At 51.7% G+C, this 16,646-nt stretch overlaps 9 protein-coding genes across 9 annotated transcripts; 4 read left to right on the top strand and 5 right to left on the bottom strand.

Annotated features, from left to right (window-relative positions):
- Nucleotides 1–593: 593 nt before the first annotated feature.
- On the top strand, nucleotides 594–911 carry CKM354_000490500 (uncharacterized protein; the record flags this gene model as incomplete). Its single annotated transcript, XM_044800158.1, has 1 exon — nucleotides 594–911. One exon carries the CDS (start codon nucleotides 594–596, stop codon nucleotides 909–911), a length of 318 nt encoding a protein of 105 aa, XP_044656093.1.
- A 1,534-nt stretch (nucleotides 912–2,445) lies between these two features.
- CKM354_000490600 (uncharacterized protein) lies at nucleotides 2,446–4,347 on the top strand (the record flags this gene model as incomplete). Its single annotated transcript, XM_044800159.1, has 1 exon — nucleotides 2,446–4,347. The coding sequence occupies one exon, from the start codon at nucleotides 2,446–2,448 to the stop codon at nucleotides 4,345–4,347; it is 1,902 nt and encodes a 633-aa protein (XP_044656094.1).
- Nucleotides 4,348–4,771: 424 nt separating this feature from the next.
- Nucleotides 4,772–5,572, top strand: CKM354_000490700 (uncharacterized protein; the record flags this gene model as incomplete). Its single annotated transcript, XM_044800160.1, has 1 exon — nucleotides 4,772–5,572. One exon carries the CDS (start codon nucleotides 4,772–4,774, stop codon nucleotides 5,570–5,572), a length of 801 nt encoding a protein of 266 aa, XP_044656095.1.
- A 1,550-nt stretch (nucleotides 5,573–7,122) lies between these two features.
- On the bottom strand, nucleotides 7,123–8,301 carry CKM354_000490800 (tRNA(Phe) (4-demethylwyosine(37)-C(7)) aminocarboxypropyltransferase; the record flags this gene model as incomplete). The annotated part of the gene is made up of 1 exon (XM_044800161.1): nucleotides 7,123–8,301. The coding sequence occupies one exon, from the start codon at nucleotides 8,299–8,301 to the stop codon at nucleotides 7,123–7,125; it is 1,179 nt and encodes a 392-aa protein (XP_044656096.1).
- A 313-nt stretch (nucleotides 8,302–8,614) lies between these two features.
- On the bottom strand, nucleotides 8,615–9,505 carry CKM354_000490900 (uncharacterized protein; the record flags this gene model as incomplete). Its single annotated transcript, XM_044800162.1, has 1 exon — nucleotides 8,615–9,505. One exon carries the CDS (start codon nucleotides 9,503–9,505, stop codon nucleotides 8,615–8,617), a length of 891 nt encoding a protein of 296 aa, XP_044656097.1.
- Nucleotides 9,506–9,706: 201 nt separating this feature from the next.
- On the bottom strand, nucleotides 9,707–10,638 carry CKM354_000491000 (protein-transporting protein BCP1; the record flags this gene model as incomplete). The annotated part of the gene is made up of 2 exons (XM_044800163.1): nucleotides 9,707–10,498; nucleotides 10,552–10,638. 2 exons carry the CDS (start codon nucleotides 10,636–10,638, stop codon nucleotides 9,707–9,709), a joined length of 879 nt encoding a protein of 292 aa, XP_044656098.1.
- Nucleotides 10,639–11,181: 543 nt separating this feature from the next.
- CKM354_000491100 (ubiquinol--cytochrome-c reductase catalytic subunit RIP1) lies at nucleotides 11,182–11,979 on the bottom strand (the record flags this gene model as incomplete). Its single annotated transcript, XM_044800164.1, has 2 exons — nucleotides 11,182–11,603; nucleotides 11,670–11,979. 2 exons carry the CDS (start codon nucleotides 11,977–11,979, stop codon nucleotides 11,182–11,184), a joined length of 732 nt encoding a protein of 243 aa, XP_044656099.1.
- A 302-nt stretch (nucleotides 11,980–12,281) lies between these two features.
- Nucleotides 12,282–13,331, top strand: CKM354_000491200 (uncharacterized protein; the record flags this gene model as incomplete). Its single annotated transcript, XM_044800165.1, has 1 exon — nucleotides 12,282–13,331. The coding sequence occupies one exon, from the start codon at nucleotides 12,282–12,284 to the stop codon at nucleotides 13,329–13,331; it is 1,050 nt and encodes a 349-aa protein (XP_044656100.1).
- Nucleotides 13,332–13,901: 570 nt separating this feature from the next.
- Nucleotides 13,902–16,401, bottom strand: CKM354_000491300 (uncharacterized protein; the record flags this gene model as incomplete). The annotated part of the gene is made up of 2 exons (XM_044800166.1): nucleotides 13,902–14,616; nucleotides 14,666–16,401. 2 exons carry the CDS (start codon nucleotides 16,399–16,401, stop codon nucleotides 13,902–13,904), a joined length of 2,451 nt encoding a protein of 816 aa, XP_044656101.1.
- Between the last annotated feature and the right edge of the window lie 245 nt (nucleotides 16,402–16,646).

The raw sequence follows: 16,646 nt of genomic DNA on the forward strand, positions 1-16,646 counted from the left end.
GGAGCTTCTCGCCCAGTGAGCACTCTACAGCGCCTGCCATCAAATCAGTGCTGAGAAAGTGCTGTCCAGAATACTCGCAAGGACAAGAGCGATTGATGCTCGTACAAATTCAAGGGATACAGCAAACTTGCGAGCAAACATGATCGATGTACAAAAGACCTGACATATCCTGTGGTTTCATGGCATCACCGAGCGTTTCAATTCACATCAAGCCGCTCATCACATGGCTTATACAACAAGTTGCAGAGTCTGCCCACCAGAACCCGCTCAGCCAGGCGAAGGTTGTCACTGCGAACCATGAGTGTGACATTGTCATTTCTCATTCACCGGTCTGAAGATTTCGAGGTCAGCCACATTCAATGAGTCTCAAGGGTTGGACAGGCGACATTTGTCGCGTGGTACCTGTTTGCATGACCATCGATTGCTGTGCAGCACAAATACCGGCGCCTCCCACTCTCAAGTTTCTGTTTCCTTCCTCCACATAATATCAACAAAGCACAATAAGATCTATACCAACACCACTTAAGAACAGTATACCGAACTCGAACGGTCTCTCCTATCAATCAACCTTCACAACCAATCATCTATCCAATATGGCCTCAGCAGCTCTCACCGCTCTCGTCGAAGTCGTCGGATACATCTCCTATCACTACTCGACCATGAACCGGAGTGAAGAGATCCTTCGTGACATCAGAATCTCCGAGTATCCCGATGAATGGGAGGCAAGCTATGACGCCTGGCTGGACGCCAACACAACTTCACCAACTGGACAGCTTTCCAGAAAGTTAGCGCTGGCATACAACACTCACATCGATGCGGGCAAGACTCAGTCTGCGAGCGAGATCTGGGCTGTGGGCAGGAGTGAGTACGGGGAGGCTGTGTGGAAGGTTGTGTGTCCGAAGAGACACTGATGTGGAGGATGGATGAGATTGTAAGTGAAGGCGTCCCACGTGGTCTATGGTTACATGCTAACGAATGTGTGCTCAGTGCCATTCTTTGTATGCTTCCAGTAACATTTCGTTACAGTATGCTCTTGTGTTGTGCGACGGTATAGGTTGGCATTGAGGACGTTTTGTGGGGCAAAGGACGATTTCTTGATATTTCTGAAATGCTTGCTTGCTTGATGCCATTTTATAACAAGGTTGCTTGTGAGCAAGGACAGTATTGAGCGTGGAGAATGACAATCGGCGATTTCTATTTTTAATCTTTTTGTTTTCATGTTTGCAGCACTTTATGGATAGACGGAACGAATGAGACTCCGGTGCCTTGGTGTTTCTGACCTAGTCTCTTGTTTGATGCCAATTGGTAACGAGATTGCCTGTGAGCAATGACAATACTGAGCGTGGAGAGTGACAATTGGCAATTTTCTTTCTTGTTTTGGTGCTTCCAGCGGTGTATATATAGACGAAAATGGAGGTTATGGTGACTTACATTGAGTGTGGTATATGGCGAGTGTTGTGCCTCTATGCTTCTTATCTTGTCCTCTGCCAACTCGCAGAGATACGGACGCCGGCAGGGCTATGGATGTCGGCAGAGTGCGCAAGGGCAATAGCATGCACTCATGCCTTCTTCCCTTAATCTTCCTGCCTTCCTCGGCGTTGCGAGAGAAACACTGTGACGAAGAAGCATCGCGAATCGTCAGAGTGAGAGGACAGGGCCTGGCCGCTTGTTATACTTTCGTGGCGTGTCTCTCGAATGTTCCTGCGTTGCCTGGCACCATGAATAAATATGCGTGGTAAGCAGAAAGACGCATTCGGAGGAAGCGCCATGCTTGCATTCGTTGGCCACTATATTCCCGGATGTGCTATCCGGCATTGAGATCGAAACACAATGATTACTATGCCCTCGTTGTCGGATTGTGGGCGGTCGCAACCTACTCTACTGTATATCCGCACCGTGTTTCCGGATGAGCACGAAAGTATATCAATTGGTCAATGCATGCGAAAGAGTAGCCGTATATCTTGCCGCTCTAGAGTCCGATGACAGTCTCGATTCGACGGGATGAAATTCGGAGTTGTTGTCCGGGCCGTCGAAGCTGCGGATGTGGTGGACACTTTTTGGTTTACCGTGATCTGGATCCGGTGGCCTGTGCGCCTCACGTGCGATCCTTTTAGCGGGGAACGTCATGTCTCTGTTTCGGCAAGACTACATGGTAACTATTGCTTGTCCATCTTTTGCTCGTTTTTGGCCGCCGATGACCCTTCCCGATCCTCTTAGCCGCCTTCAAGCGTGAGCTTGCTAGCATCGTCAGCCATGTGTTCAAATAGGTAGGTTTGCTCTCTCCATCGATTTCTCCGTTCTACTATTCCATTGTTCTCTATCTTGGGCATACACTCCTCACTCTACCTGAGACCATTTCAACGAGAGGAGGACGATCTAATCATAAGCTCGCGCAAGCCCGCGACATATCTCTAACCACCATATCCCATCTTCATACTGGCAGCGATGGCGGTGGAGAACTACGACATTGTGATCGTGGGCGCTGGTCCAGTAGGCCTGTTGCTCTCGACATGTCTAGCACGATGGGGCTACAAAATCAAGCACATTGACATGCGACCCGAGCCCACACTCACTGGACGCGCCGATGGCATTCAGCCGCGATCTCTCGATCTCCTCCGAAATATGGGCCTGAAGCGAGCCATCATGGCCAACGAGCCGGCGAAGGTGTACGAAGTCGCCTTCTGGGACCCTCTAGACGAAGGCAAGGGCATCGCGAGAACAGGCACATGGGCGTCTTGCCCGAAGTTCATCGACGCGCGATACCCATTCACAACGTTGTTGCACCAGGGCCTGATCGAGAGAGTCTTCATCGATGATATTGAAAAGCATGGCACACGGATACAAAGGCCTTGGAAGATCACAGGCTTCAAGAACGATGGGAAGGACTCAACATATCCTGTCGAGGTCAATCTCGCGCATGTGAACGGAGATGAGCAGGAGACTGTTCGCGCAAAATATCTGTTCTCGGGTGAGGGCGCGCGATCATTCATCAGGGAGCAGCTTGGAGTTGGCATTACACACAAAGACCCAATTGCATACGTGTGGGGCGTCATGGACGGAGTCGTTCGGACAGACTTCCCCGACATCAAGATGAAGTGCACAATCCATTCGGATGCTGGTTCTATCATGGTCATTCCTCGCGAGAACAACATGGTCCGCCTCTACATTCAAATCGCCTCATCAACAGACAAAGACTGGAACCCACGGAAAACAGCTACAACTGAGGAAGTGCAGGCTTATGCTAAGAAGATTATGAAGCCATACTACATCGAGTGGGATCGTGTAGAGTGGTACTCGGTGTACCCAATCGGACAGGGCATTGCAGATCGATATACCTTGGACGAGCGCGTGTTCATGGGCGGTGACTGCTGCCATACGCACTCGCCTAAAGCTGGTCAAGGCATGAACACTGCATTCTTAGACGCGCAGAACTTGGCCTGGAAAATCCATCACGTCGAGTCTGGTTTCGCTGATCGCAGCATCCTGAAGTCTTACGAATCAGAGCGCAAATACGTGGCCGAGAATCTACTGAATTTCGATGCTTCATACGCCAAATTGTTCTCACAACGAGTGCCCTCGGCGGCAGAGCGCGCCTCTGCTGGCAAGTCGAATGATGGAAAAGACGAGAATCCATTCGTGCAGAAGTTCAAGGAGTCTTGCGAGTTTACATCTGGTTACGGCGTCGCCTACCTCGAGAATGTCTTCAACTGGTCAGAATCCCACGCGGCGCAATCACCGCTCTTCCTTACGACCAAGAACGGAGGCACGAAACTACGTACAGGGCGCATTCTGACCCCAGCGACCGTCACTCGAGTTGTCGATGCCAATGTCGTACATCTCGAACAGGAAATTCCTCTGAATGGATCCTACCGACTTTACCTCTTCGGCGGCAAGCCAGCTAAGACGAAGAAAGCGATCGCAGACTTTGCCGCCGGTCTGCGCAAGAAAGGTTCATTCTACGACGTGTACAAACGAGCCGATATCGACAAGGTGGATTACCACGAGCGACACAACCCACATTCCTGGTTCTACACATTCAACATCATCTTCAACTCTCACCGACCCGATATTGAGATCCGCGAGCTTCTACCCGAAGTCTTGGCACGCTACACTGATCACGTTTACGCCGACGACATTTGGGATCAAATGGTGCCTGAAGCAAAGGCTTCAGCGCACGCCAAGGTCGGCCTGTCGGAAGAGGAGGGAGGTATTGTGGTCGTGCGACCTGATGGCTACGTCGGTTGCGTGGTCAAACTTGTCGAGGGATCTGGCACGGTCGACGCGCTGAACTCCTACTTCAACTCGTTCACCACGAAGACAATAGGGTCCGAGAGGGCACAGCTATGATTGAAGCGCTTACGCCAGTTTCCTATTGTCACAGCTTGAAGCGTTATCGTACCAGATCATTGAGCGAAAATAATTTGACTATTGTAACAATTGACCGCGTACCATTGTGCACCCCAAACCTTAATTTCCTATTGTCAAGTTTTACATTGTGTTTGCAATACATATTACTCCCGCTCGGAATGTACTTCTTCTGACATACTTCTGCACAGTTCAGACTCTTTCGCATACGCTCTCGCACGAAAACCCAACTTTCCTCTCATCATCCGAAGACCGATCGGTGGACGTCGACTTCATCCCTTTCCATCCCAAGCTCTCGAGTACGCTCTATCTCTCAAGACTTTCGAACTATCTCACTCGTCACGGCTTTCGTTCTTATCCCCTATACCTCTCATCACACCAGACATATACTCTTCTTCTCGACGCAATGGCATACTCCAGCAAGCGCAAGGCCGTGACCCAGCTTACTCCTGCTGCAAGCAAGAGACAAGCAACGAAGAGTGCCTCTACCCAGTGCAACAAGGAAAAGAGCAAGGGCATCGAGACCGACACTCCATCAATCTTCGGACGCTTGCAGCACGAATCGGTCGAAGTGGCAAACGACTATCGCGAAGTCCGCTTCCCTATTCTCGGCAAGTATAGTACGAAGGACGCCCCAGCAGCTATGCAACAATACGACACAATGGACCTGATGCCTGCCGACCCTCGTCAACTACATCACAACATCTCTGTCTCTGGTCCAGTCGCCCACGATGGCAAGCGCCCTGCGATCGTCCGGACCACGTATAACAGGGACCAGAAGCTCACGTTCTTCGATCTTGCCCCGGAACTTCGCAACGAGATATACAAACTCTCGTTGGTGAGTGCAGACGGCATCGCTATTACGTCCAAAAACCCCAACAAGATCGAGCCAGCCCTCCTTTTCTCCAGCAAGAAGATGCGCTCCGAGGCTCTGGACATGTTCTACCACGAGAACAGCTTCCACTTCGACAACCCCGAAACAGCCATTGGCTTCCTCAAAGCCTTGTCCCGACTACAGCGCAATTCACTCCAGTCATTCAAGGTCGGCGATCCATTCAAAGCGGCGGTGACACCAGTCGAGGCAGAACTTGAGGACGCTCGCATTGAGAGATATGACACCGATTATCACTGGAATCGTGTGAGCTCAGCAAGCAGAGCCGCTCAGGCAAATCTTCAAGCCACTCTGGACAAAGCCCCCGCGCCTTGAAGAAATTCGGCCCCCTCGCAACCCCGGTGCTGCCGCCAGGCATGGAGTATATCCACAACCACATCTCAAATTTCCCTCACCGGCGACAAAAGGACATCATTCTCGACCGGCCGCGCACGCTCAAAGCCACGAAACACACCCTCAGACTGCTTGAGGTTTCGCTTGGGAGAAAGGAGATGAACAGTGTTGTCAAGGTAGAAATGCTGGTTCACGTGCCAGTTGATGAAAATCGGCCTACGAGTGGTATTGGTGGGGCAAAGGAGGAGTGGAGGATGGTCACGATGAAAGAGGCAGAGGATTATAAAGTGGTGGAGGTTAGGAGACGGAAGTATGTCATGCCGATGACAGAGCAAGAGAAGAGACAGAGATATAAGAGGGTGTAGATAGATCACGAATGGTACTGCTTCTGCGGTTTCGGGCTCAATGTGTTTTATTTGAGCCAACTGTGTTCCAGATATCGCCCTATTCAGATTGACTTATTGCATCAGAGATGACGTGAACGGCGCTGTGTCTCCGTCCATTTTGTTTAGTTTGAGCCAACAATTGTTCAAATGTCGCCCGTTCATTACGATCCGTTGAAGCTGGGACATGATGGACAACATTGTCTCCCCAACCATGTGACCCACACGGAGCCACTCAGGGTCCAGTCGGTGCCCAACATAATAAGCTCTGGCCTTCAAAGACAAGGCGTAGACGTGTCGGTCTCTCTGCTCATATGATTGAAGCTGAGGCATTAATTGTCCAGAAAGCGAGAACGCTAGCAGAAACCAGGCCTCGGAGATGTTGTTTTCGCATTTCGCCTCTCTGGAAATCAGACGGCTGCAGAGCCAACTAAGGTCCAAATAGCAGTCCGGTAGCGTAAATGAACTCTGATCACCGATGGCAGCTGAGGGAAAAGGAGGTCAAGCGCATTACGGTGCACTGGCCTATCAGTGCGGAAGAACGAGTCCAGCCTTGAATGCTGTTCGAATTTTCGTAGCATTATGCTTCGAACATGCTTCTTTGTCAATCCTTGGAGAGAGCTTTGTTGTAGCTGTTCACACGGATAATAGCGATATGCAAAGGCGAAATGTGAATATTTTGTCGCAATTGTCTCGCAGCTGAAGAGTTGTGCTGAGCACATGAAGTAACCTAAGCATATAGTATTGGAGAAGGAGGTGAACAGAAGCGAAAGATGGCGGCAAATTCAAAACATTCACTTCTCAGTATTTATGCTATGGTGTGTCAGCTCCACTCATCTTGCTTCTGAGTGAAACCCATGCAACTGAGCACTGCTTCCACATGGCCGTTCTGTCCTGCTGCAGGCCCGGTGAATAGCTGCTCTCACCTTTGTTGTACTCTCAATACCAGGACCAAAAGTGAGGAAAGAGGCCACGTCCACGCACTCGGTGAGCAAGTATTGCTCAACTTTGCTGTTGGACTAATGCAGTCCACTGGCAGTCACTCTCGGCTCGCTCAATTATTTGGAAGTCAACAGAGGTTTTGAATCCGTCCCACCCGATTGCGATGCTCTGGTAGAGAGATACTGCGTGCAGTAGTTCAGATCATGATCATCCTGAGACTTCGACAGCAATATCGATCACGCAGTGCATGACTCCAGGAGCATAGCTTTTGAGCTTGTTGATATGTTCGATCTCGACCTTCAGCTTCTGCCCGTCTCCGAGATGCTCCAGGTGAGGGTTACTGGATTCAAGCAGAAGGCGCTCGAATTCTTTCCTCGTCCATTCGCTCTTCTCCGCGATTTCCTCTACTAGGAAGTTCTCATGAATGTGCAACCACCCCTTCGGCTTCAATGAGACGAAAGCAGCAGCAAGCTCCAGGGCCTTCCTTGAACTCGGCAGCATCCCAAGATTGACGTGCCGAATGTTTGGTCGGCTGTACCTTGATATTTCTCTCAGCCGCTGAGGTGCCATCTCATTCGATTCGTTGAAGACCAGAATTGTCGCGTTACTCCTCCCCATCACTTCCCTCGCTTCCTCATCTTCACCCTCAGCACCCTCAATCCTCCCAAAATTTTCCACGTCCCATTTATTCTTCCTCGCCCCCCTCACCAACCCCTCCACACTCCAAGGATTCAAATCCCAACAAAATACCCTCCTCGCCCCAGCCTTCACATACGAAAACGTGAAATACCCAATCCCAGCATACAAATCCACAACATCGAACCCCATCTCCCAATCCTCAACTCCCTCATCTCGCGCTTGCTTAGCCTCCTCAGCCGCCTGCACCACAGAAGGCAACGTCAATAGCCTCGCCTTCTCGGAAATGTTCCCTCTGGAAAACATCGTCCATCTTGGCGCCCACGTCTGATAGATCCCATTCTGCTTCGCAGTCACCCAGAAGGCCTTTGCGAAATCGTCTCCAGTGGGAGGATCAGAAGCACTTTCTGGGCCGAAATCTCCGTAGATGGGTGTGAAATTTATTGGAGCGCGGAGGATGTTTTCCGATTTGGTGGAATCTTCATTTTGAGGTGGGATGGGCTTGTTGGAGGCGATGTGTGTGATTTTACATTCTTTGCAGATGCGTTGCCAGAGATCATCGAGAACGCTGGGGGCGAGAGGTTGAAGTGGTTGCCATTCTGGACCGGAGAGGGCGTTGTGGGGGAAGATGAGGAGATCGCCGTAGATTGTGTGTGATTTCGAGAGCTTCTTCCATAGTGCAGTGCTTGCATCCGAGGTGAAACTGTGGTGATCGCGCCATGCCTGGAAGGCGCGGTCGAGGCCGGACATTGGAGTTTGGGATGCAAGGTATGGCGTGGTAGTGGGAGTTTCCCACAGAAAGAGCTTGATTAGACACGGTGGGTTTGAGGGAATCACGGCCACATTTAGCACAATCTCATGTGGACACACTTTCCTCAGTTCACAGTGCTGTAATGGAATGGAAACGTATTTCAAATCTCTTATTCTATGCTATTTGAAGCTATCTCGCCGTTGATGTAGAAGCAATGTGCGTGTCGATCCTTCCATTCTATTGTGCTTCCCCATTATTCCAACATTTAACATAAAACGCTCATTAGCACCATACAATCCTTGGTCTTCGCCTTCACTCCGCATCCTCCTTGACACCACTTTGCTCACGAGACAACTCCCACTTCCACTGCCTGTAGTCGAACATGTCCCAGACACTCAACTCGGACAGAGAACAGTAGCTTCCCGGTACGCGGCAATCAGGGACATAGATTGCATCGAGGGACAGCGGCAAGAGCTCTCCACCAGTGCAACGTAGGAGCTTCTCGACTTGCTCGCGAACGCTTCTTTGGATTAAGGATTTGAGATGCACATAGCCGAAATGCCTCACGCCTTGGCCGCTCCAGTCAACATATTTCAGTTCAAAGCGCCGGATCTTTGCGATGTTGTTCCTTGGTATCTTGCTGAGGAAAGTGATGGCTTCTTCTTCGGTGTTCGCGTACCAGGTGTTCCCGCCATAGAGCATTGCTGTTGCTTCCTCATAGATCTGTCGGTTTGCGGCGATGATGTTCACTGCTGGTGGCAGAGTTCGCGGAAGAGCTTTGCCGTGTTCTCCAGAGACGGAAATGACTTGGTCGTCGAGTAAAAGAGCTTGCTTGTAGATGTTGTTGCGCAGCTCCGCAGACAGATCGCGGAACGAGGTTGGGTTGTTTGTTCCAGACATGTTGTCTTGTGGTACGGTACTTTGAGTTGTCCGTGAGTGTGGTTGATGGCTTATCTTTTGAACTGTATCTATGCGGTCGATGGCCTGCTTGTCGTTGTCTTCTGACACGATGGTCTGAGTTGTTGGTGAGTGTGGTTGGCTTGTCTTTCGAAGTGTTGGTGTGGTCGATGGTCTGTTTGTTGTGGTCTTCCGATATGATGGTCCGAAGTGTGTGTCACAGAATGCAGTAGAAGGCCTGCTTCTCGAGGAGGGCGTGTGGTATATATGCATGCAAAGAACCGGAGTGTAAGTGGCCTCAGCCATATCCTCAAAAAGGTTGCGATCCACGAAATTTGCCCTCCTGACCTTGGGTCGACGAGAATTCTTTGACCTGTCCTGTTACCAGCGAGCAAATAGTGGTTCATCTGAACTATAATCCTGACACATAGTCGAGCATGAGGCCACTTTCTGGGCTCTCCGCTGTTCAGACCTATCCCAAAGCAGAAGCGCTACGTAGAGGCTCTTCTACTGCAAATACTCTCCGACAGCCTTGACCGCGTTCTGAAAGTTCTTTCCCTCGATCAGAATCAAGTGCCCTTGAGGCTTGATTCCCGCCTCAGTGAAAGCTCTCTTCGCATCACTGGCACCCTCATCTGCTTCTTTCTCGTACTCGAAATTCGAGAAGCCTAGGGCGTGTTTTTGCCACACTTCATCTTCAGCGTGGAAGTAGAATGTTTCAGAGTTTGCGCTTCCTGACTTCTTTCCCTTTTTGCTCGGCCGCTCCTCCTCTGCATCAAGCTTCGAGTTTACTTCAGCATAAGTCTTGCTGAAGATGAGATAGTGCGTGAAGTCGTATGGTTCCTTATCCTTGACAGCAAGTTCAACTTCCTCCAAAAGCAGGTTGTACATTGGAGGAATGACCTGGTGCGGGATGTTGATGAAGCGTTCGTTCAAAACCAGTGCGACTTGTGCTTTTGAGTCAGGCGCAAGTAGCTGTTCGAGTTGCTGAAGACCAGGATTCCCAGATGCCTTGGCACGAGAGAGGATGTATTTTGTCAAGTTGAGAATGACGGGCTTCATCTTGTGGTGGTTGAGGTTTAGGGCGGTGAGAAGCGCATATGGGTCGCTCTCTTTGCCGTCGCATTTCACTGTTGAGCCCATACCAGGCTGTGAAAGAATCAGATCGGCCAGCTCTGAAAGGTCAAATAACTGATTGTCGGCATCGAAAAGTTGTCGGAGCAAGTTCTTCAGGCCGTGAAAATCCACTTCTGGATCTGGGTCCATGAATTCGAAGTCTACGTCGAGCATACTTGTGTCCTGGACTGGTATCAGTATCTCAGCTTTGATAAGTCAGGTCACTTGTGCCATACATCGTCACTGCCACTGTCCTCGCCGTCAACGTCCATCTTGTCTTTCGACGGCAGCTTGTCGTCGCCATTCGCCTTTCTTTTGCCCATTTTGTGCGATTCACGATCTGCGAGTATGCAGCGACAGTAAGTTTCCTTCTGGAGATCGCCTTGATTTGGACAGAAAAATGGAAGAATGGCAAACTTTATGTTAGAAACTGAGATCGGTATCGCTTCAACTTTTTTGAACCGCCGAGACCGAAGCGTGCACGTGACCCTCTGAGAGCCATTGAAGTAGAGGGGAACGCGTCAAGCAGCAGCAAGACAGTCTATGGACCAGCAAGGCTTAACAGTGCACGGATTCGATGTATGACAGCCAATCTAGCGTGGACAATCGCACGGTTCACGCCACTGGCAGGTTCCACTGATGCAGGCTATGGGCCGCAGCTATACTTTTTGACAAGTGCACTGCATCGGACGTCCTTGTGAAAGTGACCTCTTTTACAGACCTGATCTCACTGACGCTAAAAACAAGATGATGTATCTTAACTGTACATGGCCTCACCTGTCTGGCTCAGCGTATACCACCTCATGCCTCCACCTCTATGTCCTCTGCTCGCAATTCCCCTCTCTATCGCATCTCTTGTGCTCCTTCTAACCAATGACGAGCGAATTGTCCTCGGGGAAGTCATATTCTGGCACCTCCAAGTTCAACGGGGCTGGGCCCTTTCTTACACGACCCGAAATATCGTAGTGAGAACCGTGGCAAGGGCAGAACCATCCACCATAGTCACCAGCCTCTCCAATGGGCACACAACCCAAGTGTGTGCAGACACCCAGCATGATGAGCCACTCGGGCTTCTTGACACGATCGCCGTCGGACTGTGGGTCACGGAGAGTCTTCCAGTCGAAGTCCTCGGCTTCCTTAATCTCATCCGCAGTACGGTGGCGAATGAAGACCGGCTTTCCACGCCACTTGATGATCACGTTCTTGCCCTCTGGGATGGTTGCAAGGTCGACTTCGACCTTGGCCATGGCCAGCACATCGGCGGAAGCGGACATGTTGACAAGAAAGTCTTTGCGTATGTTAGCCATTGATCCTCCATCTCGCAAGAAGTATCCTTGCGCTCTGCTCTACTCACCCTGCACGGTATTCTTTGCACCAAGCGCTGAAACACCACCCATAGCGCCGACCATGAAGTACTGGAACAGCTTGTTGCCAGTCTCGCCCGAGTTATTCCTGTAGCTCTTGAAGGAAGGGATAATGGTGGTGTCTGGCTTGTTGCTAGCGCCGCGGTGGAAAGGCGATTTGAACTCGGCGTGTGATGTTGAGGCATCGGTAGAGCTGGCTTCGCGTTTCTGGATGGCGGTTGAGGTGGTGCGCAGAGCAGGCACGGCCTGACGAGTGGCGCCGCGCACCAGCGAGGTGGCGGCTCGAGAGGAGATCGACATGTCGGCGGATGTGAGAGGTGCCTGCGGAGGATGGATCGGTCTCAATGGGTCGTGGTGATCGCAGGAGGCGTGAGATGGAATGATGCTTTTGCTCTCGGAAAGTGAGGAAGTTGTGACCAATCACAGACGAGCTGATTCAAGGCGAGGAAGGCACGCCTGAGCTCGGTTGTTCCTGCCTCAGGCGACAACTACCTAAAGCTTGGGCCCACGACTGCCTAGTCATGTCAACCAAGGGACGGTCAACTTCACTTTCCTCAGTCCGCCACCGCCCAGGAAAAGGTCCTTCGACGGCAGAGATCGTCATGGCGCCTCCTGCGACACGGACCAGCTTCAAGCGCTCCGCTTCTGAAGACGCAGACGACACAAGCGTCACTTCTTCGAAGCGTGCCAAGGCCAGCAGTCGATCAAGTAAAGCACAGACTCAATCGCAAGAATCACAAGACAAGTCGAGCACTGGAGAACGACCAAAGCGATTCACGCCAGACGGGAGAGAGATTCCATACATGAAGCCACGGCCAAATGGATCTTGGCGAATGATCACTGGCGAAGACATTGCCTATACCCCAGAAGAACGACCGACTCGAGCTCCAGCAAGTGCGTACAAGCAGACATCGATTACTCAATCGTTCGGCCAATCGACATACTCTGGAAAAGAACGCAAATCGAAACCTCAACTCAAGAACACCACATCAAGCTCCACCAGACCGAAGGCGACCACCAAACCAACGATGGCAACGGCATCGTCATCAAAGCGACCCAACAACGAAGCGACATCAACCACAACCACGAGCAAAGCCGGTCCCTCCAAATCCTCCACCTCCAACCACATGACCCTCAACCACTCCATCTCCAACATCTTCGACGCACCTTCCAACACTCTCCTCCTCCATGCCTGCAACACCGAAGGCAGCTGGGGCGCCGGCATAGCCCTCGCCTTCAAAAAAGCCTACCCCTCGGCGTTCGAAACCTACCGCGACCACTGCCGCCTCACACCAAGCGATGAACTCATCGGGACTGCATTACTCATACCGCCGTCCGAAGAAGACGATTCCGACTCGAGTAAACACTTCATCGGCTGCCTCTTCACATCAGTCAGTAAAGGCCAACGCAAAGATTCGCCCGATAAGATCCTGCGCGCCACCGGAACTGCGGTGAGGGATTTGGTGGGGAAGGTGAAGGAGTGGAATACGGAGCAGGAGAAGAAAGTTGGAGAGGTGAGAATGTGTAAGATCAACTCAGGGTTGTTCGGGGTGAAGTGGGAGAGGACTCAGGCTGTGCTCGAGGCCATCGAGGTTGATGGCGAAAGCTCGATTCGACAGATCGAAGTCATTTCGAGGAGTGAAGATGATTGATGAGAGAGTGCCAATGACGGCGCGATGTGGTAAGTTCTTTCTCTTTCTCCTTTTCTTTTTTGAAAATACTTCGGCGACGGTAATGGCTTTGTTGAACAAGATGTTCGCGGCCAACGATGGGAAGCTCGGCGTAAGGAGGGATTACGGGTCTCCGCGATGGCAGCGGATTTGTTCATGGGCATGTTCACGACCAACAATGGTGAACTCGGCGTAAGGATGATGCATGGGCGGCAACTCTGGCTTGTTTCGAACTTCGTCGACGCGTTCTTCGTGTCCGAACAGAAAAGTTATGGCGATGATACCTTGGGATAAAGCTAGGTCACGAGCAGGACGACAGCACTGCTTCAACGGAATCAGACGTTCGGCAGAACTTTGGAGAGATTCGAAATCGTTTCTCCAGGAATACTCGAATGTTTATGCAAATCAAGAACGATTGATACAACTCTTCATCTTTCGCTACCGCGCATGTTCAGCAGTAGTCGTATGCTTCTCCTTCCTTCATCGAGTCATGCATCATACCCCTCCTCTCACTCTCATGGGTGACAAATAGTGTCGACCGCTTGGCGGATCTCAACCAAGAAGCTCAACGTCCAACCCGATAGCCCTCATGAACAGGTTGACGTCTGCCAACCTCTTCAAACTCATCTCTTCTGGTAATGTCTTTGACACCCCGACAGTCTCCATAACGCGGTCCTTGACACCCAACACAAGGCGTTGTTGTTGATCGGGACTAGCGCCAACACCCATCGCAGCCAAGAATTGCCAAACGTGGACGTCCTCGGAAGCAGACACAGGCCCATCGGTCGGGAAGATGTAAGGCAAGACAGGCTCCAAAGTATCGAAAAGACGATCATACATTTCCGTGAATTGTTGGAAGTCCGATGCAGGAGCAGATTGTTTGAGAAGTTCGGCGCGAGAGATGAGCATAGTAAGAATGCTGACGCCGATCTTTGTGCGCGAGATAGCTTGAACTTGTGTTCGTTCCAGGACCAGACCAAGGAGACCGATGATGATATTCAAAGGCGCTTCGTTGACGTAGCTGAACAGTGGTGGAATGACAGCTTGGTTGAAAAGATTGACTTCTTCTTTCACGCGTGCTGGGAGAGCGCTATTGTCCGCTGCTGGATATGCGTCACGAATGACGTCCAGGATGTCGAGGTGGATTACGATCAAGGTGAGCATGGTGAGACGTTGCTGATCATCGAGATGTCGGAATGTGCGAGGAACAGCCTTCTTGCCTTTGCTGTGCGACAAGATCTGAATGAATGGGTGTGGCGAGGTTGAGCTTTCCAGATGTCAGCAAAGAAGTTTCAATTCTGCGTTAGTGTACTCACGTTGGGTTGATCTCAACCATGATGCGAAGGGCTTCCCACAGCTGCTCATTCAATTCCTGCATGGCACTCCTCCACCTCATGTGGCCTTCTATGACCTCAGGCGGGCTCTCCTCATTCGGTGGTGGGGGCATTTCTCGTTCGTGATCTTCGAGCCTCATGAGCGTCGTGTACAAGTTCTCGATATCGCGGAGCGCAGACTTGCGGTCGGCAGGCTTGGTGGGATGGTGCTTGCGAATATCTGCAGAGTCCGGACGCTTGATATTAAGAAGCGGTCGAGGCGTCTTGGAGTTGCTGAAGGCAATCTTGCCAAGCGACCCTTCGACGACAAGCGACTTGTTTTTCGGGCGGGACTTCGCTGCTTCGACAGCACGAGCGACTTGCTGTTCCATGCGTTGCACATGATTATCGCCGCCGCGAGGGTGATGCCGACTACGACCATAACCATAGCGACTGCCGGTTTGGAAGAGGTACGTCTGAGCGAATTGGTTCAAAGGCTGACCGGGACCGCTTCGTGGGGGACCACGTATTTGAGCATAGACTTGGTAGTAGAAGTCCTCGGCCAATTGCTGCTTGCTACCCGGCTCATTGTCGATGCCACCCGTGGCAGTCAGCAACTGCTGAAGCTGGATGCGTGTAATGAAGTTCTTGTCCTGGGGCGTCATGAGACCATTGTTCTTGCTCAAGAGGAATATCTTGTGATTGCGTTTGGCACGTTTAGCTTCTTCAGCCATATATGCCTCTCGGTCTTCTGGCGTCATGCTCATCATCTGCTGGGCCTGTGTTATTGGCGGGCCATTGTATGATGGACCACGGCTATGCATAGGAAGAATTGGTGCACCTCGAGGTTGGACTGGAGGACCTGGCATAGGGAAGCCTGGAGGAGGTCCTTGCTGGAACTGTTGCTGAGGCGGCATACCATGGAAATCCTGCGACTGTGGCCGACCATGATTTGGAATGGGCTGCCTTTGTAGAATCTGAGGGGTACGCTGGTTGAAGCCAGGACCGGGCGAAGGCTGCGCTGGCAACTCCTGGGGGATCTGCTGCTGCTGCATTGGGGATGGACGCTGGAGTATCTGGGGCACTCTTTGCTGCTCGAACGGTGATGGCGCTTGGGGTTGAGATGGCGGACCGCCCAAGCCCAGCATGTTCTTCAAGCCCTGCGACTGACTTTGGTAGTCCGGCTGTTGCTGCACTGGTGGTGCAGGGCGTGCTTGTGCCCGCATCTGTGCCTCCAGCTCTTCCAAAGTCATCATTCTCGCCGCCGGCTCAGGCTGCCTAGCTGGCTCGGCCTTCTTCGCCACGGAACTGCCCCAAATCGATGCATCAGCCTCCAACTTGGGGATGTACTCTGGCTGCTTGTACGCCTCATAGCCCGTCTTTGCAGGCTTCTGCGGAGGGCGGGGCTGCGCGTATGGCTGGCGTGCTTGATGCAGGACCTGCTCTTCGATCAAGGTGTCTCGAATGTTGGCCGTCTGTCCCGCAAAATCAAAGTCTCTGCCCACGCTCTCTCTTGTCACCGGCTCGTCGCCGCCGAAAGTGTCATCATTGAAGTCATCGCCGGCCTCTTGCAGTTGAGCTCCCAGTCCATCATACGTCTGCTCGAAATCGAGCATTTCGCCACCTCCATCGCCGCCCAGTCCTGCAAAGGGGTCGCGCTGGTCGAACATGCCTCGCGAGCTCGATTGCTGCGCGTCCTTGTCGCGAGGCAGGGTGGTGTCGAAGCCGAAGAACGACATGTTGCCGGTGGTGGTCTGTTTACGTGGAGCGTTCTGGTTGTTGCGAGATGGGAAAGATCACAAAGGCGGCACGGCGCAAAGGCGCCAACTCGGAGGAATGAGAAACAGCCTCGCTATGCTGGGGAAGACAAATGCCGTAACGATGGGCTCAGTTGAGGTGTGCTGAAGTCATTCTGCTCGGCAAACAATGTGGGCGGAAGCATTGACCACGGCGAGTTGTGACCTCAGTGGTGCTATGGTACGCC

The sequence above is a fragment of the Cercospora kikuchii genome, assembly GCF_019650295.1.
Source record: "Cercospora kikuchii DNA, contig_00003, whole genome shotgun sequence".
Taxonomy (NCBI): Eukaryota; Fungi; Ascomycota; class Dothideomycetes; order Mycosphaerellales; family Mycosphaerellaceae; genus Cercospora; species Cercospora kikuchii.